This window comes from Epinephelus fuscoguttatus, linkage group LG21 (assembly GCF_011397635.1).
Source record: "Epinephelus fuscoguttatus linkage group LG21, E.fuscoguttatus.final_Chr_v1".
Taxonomy (NCBI): Eukaryota; Metazoa; Chordata; class Actinopteri; order Perciformes; family Serranidae; genus Epinephelus; species Epinephelus fuscoguttatus.
The window spans coordinates 19,853,629-19,869,128 of record NC_064772.1 but is presented as its reverse complement, the minus strand read 5'-3'; the positions used below and the strand labels follow the sequence as shown (position 1 = coordinate 19,869,128).

Genomic DNA, 15,500 nt, shown 5'->3' with positions numbered 1-15,500 from the left:
TTCTCTGAGATGTCTGACCAAGAATCAGTGGAGAAAATGTGGCAGCGAGACACAGCCACAACAGGACAGGGGAACAGGGTTCACAAAATCATTTAATAACTCAGATAGCTACTTTCAACAGGTCACATGGTAAAATTCAGGTGGATGATGAAGAGGAGGAGAATGTGGAGAGGCAAAAGAGGGAATGTGTCTTTTCATTTTGTCATGTATTGCAAATTTTCGCAACTTATACAATAATAAAACACATCAGAATTATTGTAAGGTTTGAGTAACCATTTTTTTCAGTATGACATTTAAAAAAACGGTCTCAGTGTGCAATGGCCTTAACAAAGGGTTAACACTGGACACTATATTAATAATGACTTCTCCATATTTAAAAACTTTTTACACTTTTGTCTCCCAAATAATTGGAAATTTCCCAATTTTGTTGTTATATAGAAATCATGTCTGTGTATTTGCGTGTAATTTCTTTTAAAGAAACAATTGTCTTGTTCTCATTTCTCTTTCTCCTTTATTTTAAATAATTCTATGGGCGTAGGTACCCAACATGTGTCTATCTCATGTGATAATAACACTGTAATTCATGGGCTGTAATTTAAAGCATCAGTAAAATCATCTCGTCTGTGTGATTTCTGATGACAAGTCCATTGTGAATTCTTTCAGGCAGAATGGTTTCCATGCCACGTGTGCTCTTGTGGGGGGCATCCTCGCTCCACTGATCAGACTCCTTGATGTCTACCATTACACCATCCCCATGACACTAACTATTAACTTAAATCAATTCTATATAATCCTTTTTTCCTGTTTTTTAATACTAGAAAACCGGCGAATGGACCTGGGAACAGATACAGTGCTGAACAAATTTAACAGATCATTTTTAATTTGAACTGAAATAATAATCAGTAGTAGTCAAAGGTTGTTTTTTTGTTGTTTGTTTGTGTTGTTTTTTTTTTTGCTTTTGATCAGGTACGAGAGCTAAAGCTACTGAGGTCACCTAATGCCAAACACATGACTTGCAGACAGGGCAGCTAGGGTAAGAGCAAAGTTCACTGAGTCCTTAATGATAACAAATATCTGTACCAGACAGTCAGCACAAATCCAAGAAGGCCATACTTGACTTTACATTTATTGCTGTCTGTTTGAAGCTGTTTGTGTGCAGGTGTTAGCTGGTGTCATGTATACTGTTGAACACGTGATACTTATTCTCAGTAGTCTTTTCTCTGCACTACAAAGCTCTTAGTATTAGTTTGTATTGTAGTTTTCCGAATACTATACTGTTTAGATAAAGTTGAACTGATCAGAGCTGAGTTATTGACACTTTGTTCAAAGTTTACCAACTGGTATGATAAAAAAAATGACTGAAAGATAAGGTTGAAGGAACTGTGAGTGCCACTCTTTCACTTTTAGGTTGCAATGGATTAAATATTAATAGGCAGGATGATATGCAGACTGCCAAAGTCATGGTATTTAGAGCTAAGTTCTTGATGAGGAACCACTATAAATTTAGCTACATGTCAATATGAGCAGCTTCGGGCAGATCCTGAAGGAGGTCGGGGACTTTGGTTTGTTTCAGAAACGGTTATTGGCTGCATTATGCATCCCCAGCATGTTTGCTGCTTTCGATGTGATTAGCCAGGTGTTTACGGGAATGAGCTTTCCACATCACTGTAACAGCGACTGGATCTTGGAGCGTGGGCCAAACCTGACAGATGAAAGACAAAGAAATCTCACTATCCCGGTCAACAAGGATGGGAAGTATGAAAGCTGTAAAATGTTCACACCTGTGGATTTGGATTTGGAAACTATTGAAGCATATGGGATTAACACTACAACTGGATGTATAGATGGATGGGACTATGAGGCACCCATAGGTGCTTCTAGCCTTTCATCAGAGGTAAGGAGGCAACATCACAGGGTCCCTACTAGACTCAAGACCCTCAGGGTCCTAATTGTTGCTCACATGGTCTCTCAGTTTTGTGTATCAAGACTGCAATTACTTGCTGCGGTCCTGCTCTCTGTCTTTGATCTCTCCCTTTCCCTTGAGCTTCACAATCCTTTTCTAATTTCAGTTTGATCTGGTTTGTGACAAGAGTGGCTTGATTGAGGCATCCCAGTCCATTTACATGACAGGTTTTCTGGTTGGAGCGCTGGTGTATGGGGCAATTTCTGACAGGTGACAACACATGCACCTCCACCTGTTCAATGCACATGAAAGTTCTAATACTGTGTAAGGCTTAAAGGGTAATTTATCTGTTTTTAACCTTGATTCTATTTTCCCATGTTTTTGCGTCCAAGTGATTAATGGAGACAACCTTTTTTAAAAACTGGTCCAGTATTGAGCAAACACACTGTAGCTTGCAGCGATGAAGCAGCCTGCAATGTAATGTTCATGGTCAAATTGGGCACCGTCAAATTATGTCCACTAAAAGAGCATGTTTTTGCCGCTGACAGGCTCAGATTGTTATTTAAATAAAAAGAAATACAACACATTACATTCAAAGTCAACAGAAACCACAAATAATGTCTTCCTTTGTCTTTCCGCTGTTTCAACAATCACCAACAATGGTTTAGTTAAAATAAACATTTAATTCACCCAGTCAGATGTAAACTCATCAGCTCTAAACACACTAAAATTACTGTTAATTGAAATGTGGTCTGCTGGATTTGGCGATAGTGATTTCAGGGCTGTTTCTGGTTGAACAAAATGGATCTTACTCTTTAAGAAAAAGGTCTATCTCTGTAAGGATCCTTTCCATAATGTTGTCAGAAACTGCATTACAATCTGACTTGTCAGTGGCAAAATAGGCATTTCTAGTGGACGTAAACTAAGATTGCACAGATTGCCCCTAATGGTTGCAGTCTATTTTGCCGCCATACACTGCTGCAGTACTGAAGAAGATATCATTTATCAGTTCAGTTTTTTCACTCTCACAGGCTCTAAATGCAAACACGCACAAACAGGACCTACAAATGCATTAAACTGAGAGAGGTCAGAGTGAGGGGCTACTCATGCACAGGCGCCCTGAGCAGTTGGGGTTCAATGCCTTGCTCAGGAGGTGAACTGCCACCTCTCCAGCTACCAGTTCACACTTCATACTTGGTCCGTACAGGGCCAACTGGCAACCCTCTGGTTCCCAACCCAAGTCCCTATGGACTGAGCTACTGCTGCCCATTGCTCACCCAATACTAGATCAATTGCAAAAATAGTTGCTCCCATTAGTCAGTGAGGAGAACATGGGGAAATAGGGTCCATATTGAGAAATATCCAAGTTGTCATTAAAGGGTTTTAAAGGGTGTTGTGTTTTTACAGTACAATTTATGTTATGGCTATCACCAAATGGAAGAAACATGTCCTCAGAGTCTCAATAAAAGGTTTTGCATTTACAAATAGGAAGTCAGTGCAAGAGTTTGCAAAAAAAAAGAAAAAAGAAAAAGATATATGATCAAATAGAAACATACAGAGGGATCAACCAATAATGAAGCCAAAATGGTTGCATCTTGCCATCTAAAAGAGCTAGATGCAAAAGCAGTTATTTCTGTGGCAAACCATTGATGGGACATCTACTCAAAGATGTACCCTTTTCTATGACAGCAAAGAGTAAATGACAAGCAGTATATATGGGGATTCACTTTGTGTTCTTTAAAACAAAACAAATGCTCTTTCTCCTCTGTTTGTAGGTTCGGGCGACGCCCTGCAATCCTACTCTCCCTCTTTCTCCTACTGTTGTTTGGTGTGGGTGCTGCTTTCTCCCCAAACATCTATGTTTACATGGTCTTGAAATTTTTCTGTGGGACTTCAGGAGGTGTCATTATGATGAACACATCTGTGATGGGTAGGTACACTGTTCGTCTGTGAGTAAAAACAGGAGTAGAAGTGAAGAATTGAAAATGGATCAGTTCAGCTCTATCTCTACAGTAATGGCAGCATAAAACTGCATCAGTAAGACGGTAAATTAGGCTACGTTACATTACAGGGCTTAATGTTGAATTCCGATTATTTCCCCAGATCCAATCTTTCTACTGTTCACATTTATGTTTGAAGTGACCGATATCTGACATCAGTGTGAACAGATCTCTGCCCTAAGACACCTCACAGCATGACTTTTGCGAAACAGGCATTTGGGGAAAAATGGATGACTTACCAGTGTCTCCCGATGTTCACTATAGCAGGAAGGCCCTACCACGTCATTCTGCATAATATCTTTGAAGAAATGGTGATAGACGTTTGTGTTCGAGATAATGGGCTGTTGTACAAATGGGGATTTTGGTCCACAAGTAGAGATTGCTGATAGTTTTGTGGGGAGAGAGGTGTGGGGGTAGTCAGGAGAGGAGTCAGGAGTGGTAGGGCCGCAGTGTGGAAGGTTTCCCAGAGGAACAGTTCTTCCAAACCTTAGGATGTCCAGGGGTACATTCTCTGTCACCGTCTCATGTCATGGCATGTAAGCAGGCTCTCTCCATCAGAAAGCATCTGGCAGTCAAACTCTATTAGCTCATGACTACCAAGCAGCAAACTTCGGGGCTAAAATAAAAAAATGAAGCCAACACTGATGGGCCAAAAAGTGCAGTTCTTTGAATGGCCACTTGAGGCTGGCTCAAAAAAACAGTAAATCCCCATAGACCCCCATGTTAAAACGCTCAACTTTATACCTAAAATAAACATGTTTACAGCCCGGTACAATAAATGGTTATGGTCTCCCTTCATGACAACTGTATTGGGTGTGAATTTTTATTAGGGTTGTCAGCGATAGCGCATTAAATCACAATGTGATTAAGGTATGAACATAATGTGTGTTTTTTTTTTTTAAATTGCGTGCTGCTATTTTCTCTGCCATCTATCTTTCAGAGTTTTAAAGCTTCAGTGATGATACTATCATTTGAAACTAGAAGATCTGAGGAGTCCAGTTGCAACAACCATGTTATGCTCGCTTCTCAGGAAGGGGGCAGATAGCGCTCAGACTTTGGGCTAAATTTTGGTGAGAGAAAAACAACATGGCCTTTTTCACAGAGGTGTCTTGACCTCTGACCTCAAGATATCTCAATGAAAATGGGTTCTGTTGTTAACCATGAGTCTCCCCTACACAGACATGTCCACTTTATGTTAGTCCCATACAGTTTGGGGCACAAACTATGCACTTTTTGCGTGCAATATCTATTACAAATTTTTGACTACAAAAACTTGACACAGTGCTGAGCTGTATCTCAAATTAATCTTTAGGTTTCCAGCTTTCAGGTGATATATACCACTTCTATGTAGCATATACTGTTGACCTGCTGTCTCCCCCAAAATATTCTCTGTCCCCCCCAAAAAAAGACAGATCATAAAGCAGTTTTTTTTATTCCCAATCAAAAACTGGTTTACCTTGTTAATATGGACTTTGAAATGCAAAATTATGGAACTTTAAACCTGCGATTAAAAGTGTGAATAATCGCGGTTAACCATTGAAAGAAAAAAAATTGTTAATCAACAGCCCTAATGTTTATATAACTTACCATTTACATTTTATTAGAGTTATGCATATTCAAAGGCAGGCCACTTTGAGTGACAAGCTTTCTGCCAATGCTGTCTTCAGTGTCTCGCGTAGGTCCACCTCTCGCTCCTCCACAGAGTCAGCCTCTCGCCTAAATACGGGCACTTCTGGCTCTAAAAGTCCTCGATGGCAATGGCTGAAATGCCAAACTCGAAGCTTCAAATGGGATTTGACAAACCAATGGGTTACGTCACAGGAGCTATGTTCATTACTTTTAGATATTTTACGGTTTAGGCATGGAAAAAAGCATGAATTCAAAAATACAAACACATGAGAGCAAACAAATCGGATTTTGGTCACATTTGCTTGTAATGAGAACTTAGCCTTAGTCTATACAGATAGGCTGCACTATGTTTAGTAATAGGCCGATATGTTGTTATAAAAATAGATAACTACAGTCCAGTGTAATATTTTGCTTATTATTTTTACAGGTGTGGAGTGGACCAGTCCCTCCAAGTCTGCTGTTTGTACAATGACGATCCTGTTTTTCGTCCCTGTTGGGCTGATGGTGTTACCTGGCGTTGCCTATGTGATCTCCAACTGGAGGATCCTGCAGCTGGTGCTCTTCAGCCCTCTACTTGTAATTGTGGGAATACTCTACTGGTCAGCAGCCTCTAGGGGCAAATTATCCTAGATACATGTTTCTCTCCAATAACATTGCCAGAGAAGTTATAAACATAACATCTACATCGTACTTTGTGATTCTGATTTCCATCAGGTTTCTCCCGGAGTCAGCTCGCTGGCTGATGACGCACGGCAGGAAGGAGGAGGCACTAAAGGCGCTCCGAAGGGCAGCCAGAGTGAATGGGAGGAGGGTACCAGAAGATTTGCTAGACCAGGTTGGCTGCATCAATCACACTTTATTTTTAAGCATAATAGATTAAAAATGTCAGTCATATTATTATCTAAAATGTCTTGTTATTGTATTTAGATAGAGATGGAGGTTACATGCAAAAAGAAGAGCATGCTGGACATCTTCCGCATATCATATTTGAGAAGACGTACTCTCATAATGGGCTACAACTGGTGTGTATTTGTTTTCTCTTTTAATTAGGATAATTAATGCATGAAGAATGGGGTCTCTAACCTACTACTAAGGCTTCATCTTTGTAGTATGTGGATGCATACCAGCTTCACTGTGTGCATACTGAGTTTTGCCAAGTAACAGTGCCACTGGTTATGCAGGTTTTGAAAGCATAGGCCATATTTACTGATACTGAATTTGTTAACTAGATTGTTACAAAATCATGGATGTGTTGATTGACTGATTTAAATGGGAACCCCATATATTTCGGCTGTCACTTTTACAACAGTTGTTAAACTGAAACTACTATCTCCCCACCTCTGACACCAGGTTTTCCACGAGTCTGCTGTATTACGGACTGAGCCTGAATGTTGGCAGTTTCGGCCTGAATATCTACCTCACACAGTTCATCTTTGGTGCTGTGGAAATTCCTGCACAGCTCAGCAGTTTGTTTCTAATTCAGCACTTTGGACGGAGAATCAGTCAGGCAGGCTTTCTGCTTTTCGGGGGTGCTGCATGTCTCTTGGTCCTTGCTATCCCAAAAGGTACTGCATTTTAGTATTTTAGTTCCTTTGCTATTTGCTCTAGAGGTTTCAATGTGCTATTGTTTATCTTAAATATTATTTACTCATCAGATCTGCCTGAGGTGGTGACAGCCATAGCTGTACTGGGGAAATATTCAGCCACCGCCTCTTTCAGCTCAGCCTATGTTTATACTGCAGAACTGTACCCTACCATTTTAAGGTAATGTCCATTTTGGACCCATTATGAATGACAACATATGTACAAAAACTCATGAACAACAAGCATGAGATTCCTGATAAATCACTTGTGCGTTCTTGCAGGCAGAATGGTTTAGGTCTAAACTCCATGTGTGCTCGTCTGGGGGGCATCCTCGCTCCACTGATCAGGCTCCTGAGCGTCTACCATCACACCATCCCCATGCTGATATACGGCATTGTTCCCATTGCTGCTGCAGGTTTCTGTTTGCTACTGCCTGAAACCCTCAATGTTGAACTGCAGGACCACGCTGAACTCAAGTGAGTTGAAGAACTCTTTCGAAGCAGAGTGCTTATTCTGCTTATAGAAAACTAAGAGCAATTAAATAATGATATTTTTGTTTTTCATTACAGAAAACCTGAGAATGGTCCTGAGATGGGATCTGTTACGAAAGAGGAAAATTCAGGAAAGAGCACAAAGATGTGATTTATATGGACGTGTTGCTTTTCACAGAATTGTGTTTAACTTCTTAAAGTTAATTATTTAATTATTAAAGACTAAATGTTTTAAATTTTTTAAGATTTTACAGATTTATCGATTATGTATGTGCTTATATGACAATGTAAGGGGGGGCTGAACATCTGAACATGATAAGCTTTGCTTCCTTCAGCCCCTTCTCGAACTTGCACGTTATCACAGTGTGCCTTTTTTTTTCTATTACATATACTGCCTGTTTTTATGCTTGTGCTTGTTTGAGACAAATAAAAATCAAATCAAATCAAATCAAATCAAATCAAACTTGTAAATTACTGAACATAATTTTATTTTTTAGTATAAATGCTGGATTTGAAAACATATATATAGATATATATATAAAGTCAACTGTATTAACTTAAAATAATTTTCTATGATGATAATGATCGTTTTTTAGTTTTAGAAAACCAGCAAATGGACCTACAAGGAACAGATACAGTGTTGAACAAATTATTGAAGAGCACAAACTTTAATTTGGACTGAAATAAAAACGTATGAAAGCTAAAGCTACTGAGGCCAGTTAATGTCAGACACACGACTTGCAGACTGTATTAAGTGTAAATCATTCATTCTTGCTGACCTCCAGTGGCAGTGCACTGAACATGTTCTTTTGCACATGCACAGGTCAAGTATTTATGTCAACAAGCTATATCCCAGTGTGAAGATGTATGCTTGAATAAATAATACTTTTACTCTTATAAAGGTATTGTGGATGTATTTTCTGTAAATATATTTAATAACATGTTTATTTTATTGTGATCCATAATGTTTAAAATTTAAGAATAAAAAGGGGGGAATAAAGGTGAAGCCAATGTACATAACTGGACATTGGATAAGATTAGCTTAAATTACCTTGTTGTGATGTATCATGCAATGATCATGTGATTGAGAGACAATCCGGGCACTTGATTAGGAAAGATAATCATGCATCAATCAGACAGTCTAGGGAGGGAGAGAAAGAAGTAGACTGCATCAGTTTGTATTCTAAGTTTATTGTAATTTCCAAAGATGTCAGCTCAAGAAAGAGGTTTGGAAAGTGTTGGACCGACGTTTGGATGGCTATCAACCTGGGAAGCTGACGGAGGCCCCCAGATAGCGCTTTGAGACCCTTGTGCATGGCTCGGAGTTCCTTTGGCTGTGAGGGAGAGATGTATGCTGCTATTGGAGCGGGATTGGTGCCAGCATAAATTAAAGGGTGATTATAGTGTGTGGGCCCACATATTAGTAACTTTATCATTGTTATTATGAATGTGTTGTTTGTGTGCAGCTCAAGAGACTGAGTGTGTTTAAAGGACTGGTATGTCAGAAACTTAAAGAAACCTGTTTTGTTAAGAGAGGAAACACAAAAAACCATTTTCAGTTGTATGTTATTTCAAACTGTTAAGTAAATTTTACCACATTATACGTACATGCTTACCTGGGTTTTTGTGTGTGTTTCAGCTATAATCACTTACCTGCTAAGATTATGTGTTTATGTGACAGATAATCTATTGAGCTTGTATACCTGAGGGTAAGGAAATATTACTTTGGGGAAAAACCTACACTTACCTGAGAGGAACCCAGTACCTGCAAGGGAAAGAGGGAAAGGTTAGTAGCAAGTTACATGAAATTTTAAAGAGGAGGTGCATGCAATGTAAAGTTTATGTAAATAACTTCTAGTTACTCACTGGTTTATTTAGAGCGCAAGGAAAAAACAAAACACAACAAAGTTACAAAACAATAGTTAAAGAGGCATAGAAAGATCTCAGGGTGCTGTGATTATTAGTATAACAGGGGCAGTTGCACTACAAAAGTCACTCGTGACGTTGGATTGTTAATTGTTAATTGCTGACAGACAACTGGTTGATTTGTGTGCTGTCCTGGCTTCAGGTGGCCCAGGGCATGGCTCTCCTTCTTCTCATGTGGCCCTGAAGGTGGTCGCTATTAGGGCATGTCTGTTCCTTTAGCCTGTAGATGACATCCTACCCTTCTTCCCTCTTCTGGATTCAGGATTCCTCACGACTAGGTAGTTACAAGTCATCCAGTGTTGAAGCACTGCCTCTTGTGGTCAGGAAGGATGAAATGGAACAAAAGTTATGGATGTAACTGCAGTTCTATGAATCCTGGATGACTACCAGTGTTCCTGGTCGCTTTGAATCTCATGAACCCACAAACAGAATCTGTAGAAATTACATTGTGGATGAAAGTCATCCGAGGTCACAAGTGACTTTGTTGATATAAATACTGGACCTGTAATTTTAGAAAACTAGTAAATGAACCTATGAAGAACTGGTACAGTGCTGAACAAATTATTGGAAGAAGCAAACTTTAATTTGGACTGAAATTATAACCAAAAGTAAAGTAGTCATAGTTACTTTGCTTTTTACAATTTGGTACGAGAGCCAAAGCTACTGAGGTCATGCCATGTCAGACACAAGAGGTGCAGATAGGGCAGCCAAGCCAATAGCAAAGTTCACTTTGACTGCCATAACACACTGTTGGGTTGAATTGGTTTAAACATTAATTGGCAAGTTGAGATATAGTGCTAGACCCCTGGCACCCAGAGTTGAGCTTATCCATATCTCGCATTGAGCTTTGATGAGGAGCCTCTGCAAATTTCGCTACATGTCATTATGAGCACCTTTGGGCAGATCCTAAAGGAAGTTGGGGAGTTGGGTTTGTTTCAGAAGCGGTTAGTGGCTTTATTATGCATCCCCAGCATATTTGCTGCTTTTAACATGTTTGGTCAGGTGTTTGCAGGAATGAGCTTTCCACATCACTGTAACACTGACTGGATCTTGGAGCGTGGGCCCAACCTGACAGTTGAGAGAAGAAGAAATCTCACCATCCCGGTCAACAAGGATGGAAGATTTGAAAGCTGTAAAATGTTCACTCCTGTGGATTTGGATTTGGAAACCATTGAAGAGGATGGGATTAACACTACAACTAGATGTATAGATGGATGGGACTATGAGACACCCATAGGTGCTTCAAGCATCATGTCAGAGGTAAGCAAGCAAACACCTCAGGGTTTTTACTTGACACAAGACCCTCAGGTTCCAAAATGCTACTCACACAGACACTTAGGTCTGTGTATAGAGGTTGTAATTCAATGCTATGGCCCTGCTCTCTTTATTTGATCTTTTAGTATCCCTTCCATTTAGTTTCATAGTGCTCTTCTAATTTCAGTTTGATCTAGTTTGTGACCAGAAGGGTTTGATTGAGGCGTCACTGTCCATCTATATGGCAGGTTTTCTGGTTGGAGGTTTGGCGTATGGGGCAATTTCTGACAGGTAAGAACCAGTAACTCATGTGCTTTGACCACCTGCCTGATGCATGCAATAGTTCTAAGGCTTTGTAAGACTTTAAGGTTGGGGTGCACCAGTAGCTCACCAGCTGAGTCCTTGCTGCAGCGTCCCCTCTCTCTTCTGCCTTTTCTGACTCTCAAATAAAACCATAAAATGCCTCAAAATAATCTTAAAAAACAGACCTTAAAGGTTTAATTTGGTCATTTTTAATTCAGACTATTTTCTCATGTTTTCGTGTCCAGTTGACTAATGAACACAACAATTTTTGTTAATGGTCTAGAATTGAGGGAGAGCGCTGCAGCTGGCAGCAGATTATCATCTGAAATGACTGACGTAATGGAAAAAACACATAGAGATAGACCTTTCTGTTCAAGAGTAAGATTATTTTTGTTGAAAGCTTTGCCATCACCCTAACGTTTTACATTTACAAAAAGGAAGTCCAGCAAGACTGTGCAAAATAAATTAAAAATAAGATATATGGGCAAGGAGAAACATATGAAGCAATGCCAAAAATGGTTGCATCTTGTTATCTAAAAAAGCTAGATGAAAAAACAATTATTTCTGTGACAAACTATTGAAGGGACACATACCCAAAAATGTACCCCATTCTGTGAAATGCAAACAGTAAATAACAATCAGTAAATATGTGGATTCACTTTGTGTTCTTTAAAACAAATGCTCCTTCTCCTCTGTTTGTAGATTTGGACGACGCTTTGCAATCCTACTCTGCCTCTCTCTCGTACTATTGTTAGATCTGACTACTGCTCTCTCACCAAACATCTATGTTTACATGGTCTTGAAATTTTTCTGTGGGAGTTCAGGAGGTGTCATTATGATGAACACAACTGTGATGGGTAGGTACACTGTTTGTCTGTGAGTCAAGACAATTCAATCAGGAGAGACAGACGAATGAAATGTGTTGTAATAGGTGAGTAGATAAAAATAGATGACTAAAGTCCATTGCGATATCTGGCTTATTAATTTTATAGGTGTGGAGTGGACCAGTCCCTCCAAGTCTGCTGTTTGTACAATGGCAATCCTGCTTTTCATCCCTGTTGGACTGATGGTGTTACCTGGTGTTGCCTATTTCATCTCCAACTGGAGGATCCTGCAGCTGGTGCTCTTCAGCCCTCTTCTCATAATTGTGGGAATATTCTACTGGTCAGCAGCCTCTAGGGGCAAAATATCCTAGACACATGTTTTCTCCAATAACATTGCCAGAGAAGTTATAAACATAACATCTACATCGTACTTTGTGATTCTGATTTCCATCAGGTTTCTCCCGGAGTCAGCTCGCTGGCTGATGACGCACGGCAGGAAGGAGGAGGCGCTAAAGGAGCTCCGAAGGGCAGCCAGCGTGAATGGGAGGACAGTACCTGAAGGTTTGCTGGAAAAGGTGAGCTGCATCAATCACACTTTATTTTTAAGCATAATAGATTCAATTCCTCAATCATGTTATCTAAAAACTTTCATTGTGTTTAGGTAGAGATGGAGGTTCCCTGCAGAAGAGAGAACATGTTGGACATCTTCAGAGTATCGTACTTGAGAAAACGTACTCTGCTCATGGGCTTTAACTGGTGTGTATTTTTCTCTTTCAGTTACAATGATTGATTAATGCCACTGTCTGTATCTGTTAATGAGCGTTCACTAATATTCGTTACATAAATACACAATGTTTATCTATGTAATATTATAGACCTCTTTAGTCGTTATATAAGGTTGTCAAAAGCAACTTAACACCTCTTGAAATTCTTGTTTTTGCTAATCACATGTGGTTTAACTTCCCACATTGCTGCAGTGATGTAGAAGTTAAACTGCTTTTCAGTCTGGCCTTGTGTGTAGGACTTAGTGGCTTCTAGTGGCACTGGCTGACACAAAAATGTAATTGGCCCAGTATAAAGCCAGTATTTGGATTGTCTGTTCTTGAAGGAAAAATCAACATGAAGTGTCTTAGTAAGGTGTTTCTTCAAAAAGATGTTCCCTCATTTTGGTGTTTTGATAATGGTCAGTCCAAAATCATAAAATCAAATTTAAAAAACTCAGAATCTAATGGACCTGCTTAGGATTTTTATACATGCCACACAGCACGATTGGATGTGACTTGCTCAGTCGTACCATGCAGTGAATTTGCCATGTTTCTTCATAGCAAGATCAGCTGTCTCGCTCCTGGGTAAACTTGGAGTACGGGGACAGAGTTTGAGGAAGACAGTGAGGGAAATGTCAGATGAAGCAGCCAGAGCTAGTCAGTGGATTTGGATGAGAAAAAATAATGTCAGTTGGGGGCCAGCAGGGGGACCTACTAAGCAGGGTACATAACTCCTTGAGATCAGGTGGAGAGATACACTAGCTAGTCCTCCCAGAAGAAAATCCAGGAAGAGGAAGGTTATTAAGTGTGGGAGTGGCCTATTTGAATCCCTTTTGTTTGAGACTATGCTGCAAGGTGAGTGTGTTTGCTGATCCTCTGAGTTTATCTATCTCCTTTAACTTTAGCTTATACTGTAGTCATGCTATGTAGTCTGTGAAATACAGTATGGTGAATGTGCTAGGAAAGGTAGTATCAGCACTGTTTCTACCTGGAGCTCGCATGTACGGAGCCTGGGTTTGTTGAAGGTGGCAGTGCTGTTTGGGCTGAGAAAGCCATGTGTAAGTAAGGTAAAGGAGGTTGTTGGGTTGGTGTGGGGAGCAGTGAGACCTGGCATTAGGGGAGTGTCTTTGGGACGCCAGAGTTCACTGTTTAGCCTCCTGAAGGTGTCGTGGGACCAACTAGACGAAACACCGCTGAAAGGAGGTTCCCACCCGATGACCCCAAAGACATGTTAGTTATCACTGCTCACTGGTCTGTATAGCTCAGCCTTGCCATAATAGCTTATCATAGGGCTTAGGAGGTTATTCACTGAGTGTTGATCCTTTTCTAGAGCACAAACTTCTTGTGTTTATTTGAACTCCATTCATTTATTCAGGTTTTTCCTTTAATTTGTCATCCATTTGTATATACAGTAGATTAGGTTAAGGTAATGAACAACCATCGCAACATTAACATAAAGCATTAATGATCTGATAGATGAGGAGGCTTTGTCTGTACTTTAACCAGCAGCTGCATGTTGGATGTCCAGTAAAACACAGGACAGTGGTAAGGGTATTTCAGCCATCACTCTTACAGTAGTTGGTAAACTGAAACTTCCATGTCCCCACCTCTGACACTAGGTTTTCAACAAGTCTTCTGTATTTTGGAATGAGCCTGAATGTTGGCAGTTTCGGCCTGAATATCTACCTCACACAGTTCATCTTTGGTGCTGTGGAAATTCCTGCACAGCTCAGCACTTTGTTTCTAATTCAGCGTTTTGGACGGAGAATCAGTCAGGCAGGCTTTCTGCTTTTCGGGGGTGCTGCTTTTCTCTTGGTCCTTGCTATCCCAAAAGGTACTGCATTTTGAATAGACTTTTAATTTCTTTAAATATCCACTCCAGGGGTTTCAACGTGCCATTGTTTGTTTAAAATATTATTTACTCATCAGATCTTCCTGGGGTGGTGACAGCCATAGCTGTACTGGGGAAATATTTCGCCACTGCTTCCTTATGCACAGCCTATGTTTATACTGCAGAACTGTACCCTACCAGTTTAAGGTAAAGTCCATTTTGTGCCCACGATGAATATAAAAAGACATAAATGATTAACAACGAGCACAAGATTCCTAAATAAATCAATTGTGTGTTCTTGCAGGCAGAATGGTGTAGGTCTTAACTTCATGTGTGCTCGTGTGGGGGGCATCCTCGCTCCACTAATCAGGCTCCTGAGCGTCTACCATCACACCATCCCCATGCTGATATACGGCAGCGTCCCCATTGCTACGTCAGGTTTCTGTTTGCTACTGCCTGAGACCCTCAATGTTGAACTGCAGGACCACGCTGAGCTCAAGTGAGTTGATGAACCCTTCCAACACAGATGTAAAATACTGTAATAGAGCAAATATAATATCTAATCTGATTTCAAGAACAAATGATACAGTATTAACTTTATATCTATTATAATGCTGCTTCTGTTTTAATTTCAGAAAACCAACGACTGGGCCTACAGGCGAATATACTCTATGTGCAAAACAAAAAGAGGAGCAGGAGGTCTCCTCTCCTTCAGGAGATGTCTAATTGCCTAACAACATTTTTTTTAAAAAAAAAATGAACCTGATGCTGTGGCATGAGATCTCTCCAATCTCATCCATAGGGCCGGTCACTCATCATCACTCATCACTTATTCTCACTTTTTTCTTACTACATATTCGGGAACCTCCTCTGGTTGTCTAGCTATATGCCGTAATAGTAGGTATTTGTTGTCTGTTTGTACCTTTTATTTAAATTTAATTTTTATATTACTTCCTTTCTTCCCCTTTATTTTGTTCTTGTCTGTATTATG

General features: G+C 40.0%; 2 protein-coding genes across 2 annotated transcripts; both read left to right on the top strand.

Annotated features, from left to right (window-relative positions):
* The first annotated feature begins 1,483 nt into the window (after nucleotides 1–1,483).
* Nucleotides 1,484–8,457, top strand: LOC125881518 (solute carrier family 22 member 13-like). The gene is made up of 10 exons (XM_049564627.1): nucleotides 1,484–1,894; nucleotides 2,070–2,173; nucleotides 3,679–3,833; nucleotides 5,960–6,131; nucleotides 6,247–6,367; nucleotides 6,460–6,554; nucleotides 6,883–7,097; nucleotides 7,188–7,296; nucleotides 7,398–7,592; nucleotides 7,686–8,457. Exons 1-10 carry the CDS (start codon nucleotides 1,520–1,522, stop codon nucleotides 7,756–7,758), a joined length of 1,614 nt encoding a protein of 537 aa, XP_049420584.1. The 5' UTR covers nucleotides 1,484–1,519; the 3' UTR covers nucleotides 7,759–8,457.
* A 1,961-nt stretch (nucleotides 8,458–10,418) lies between these two features.
* Nucleotides 10,419–15,012, top strand: LOC125881521 (solute carrier family 22 member 13-like). Its single transcript, XM_049564629.1, has 9 exons — nucleotides 10,419–10,793; nucleotides 10,975–11,078; nucleotides 11,793–11,947; nucleotides 12,083–12,254; nucleotides 12,369–12,489; nucleotides 12,576–12,670; nucleotides 14,298–14,512; nucleotides 14,608–14,716; nucleotides 14,814–15,012. Exons 1-9 carry the CDS (start codon nucleotides 10,419–10,421, stop codon nucleotides 15,010–15,012), a joined length of 1,545 nt encoding a protein of 514 aa, XP_049420586.1.
* The last annotated feature ends 488 nt before the right edge of the window (nucleotides 15,013–15,500 follow it).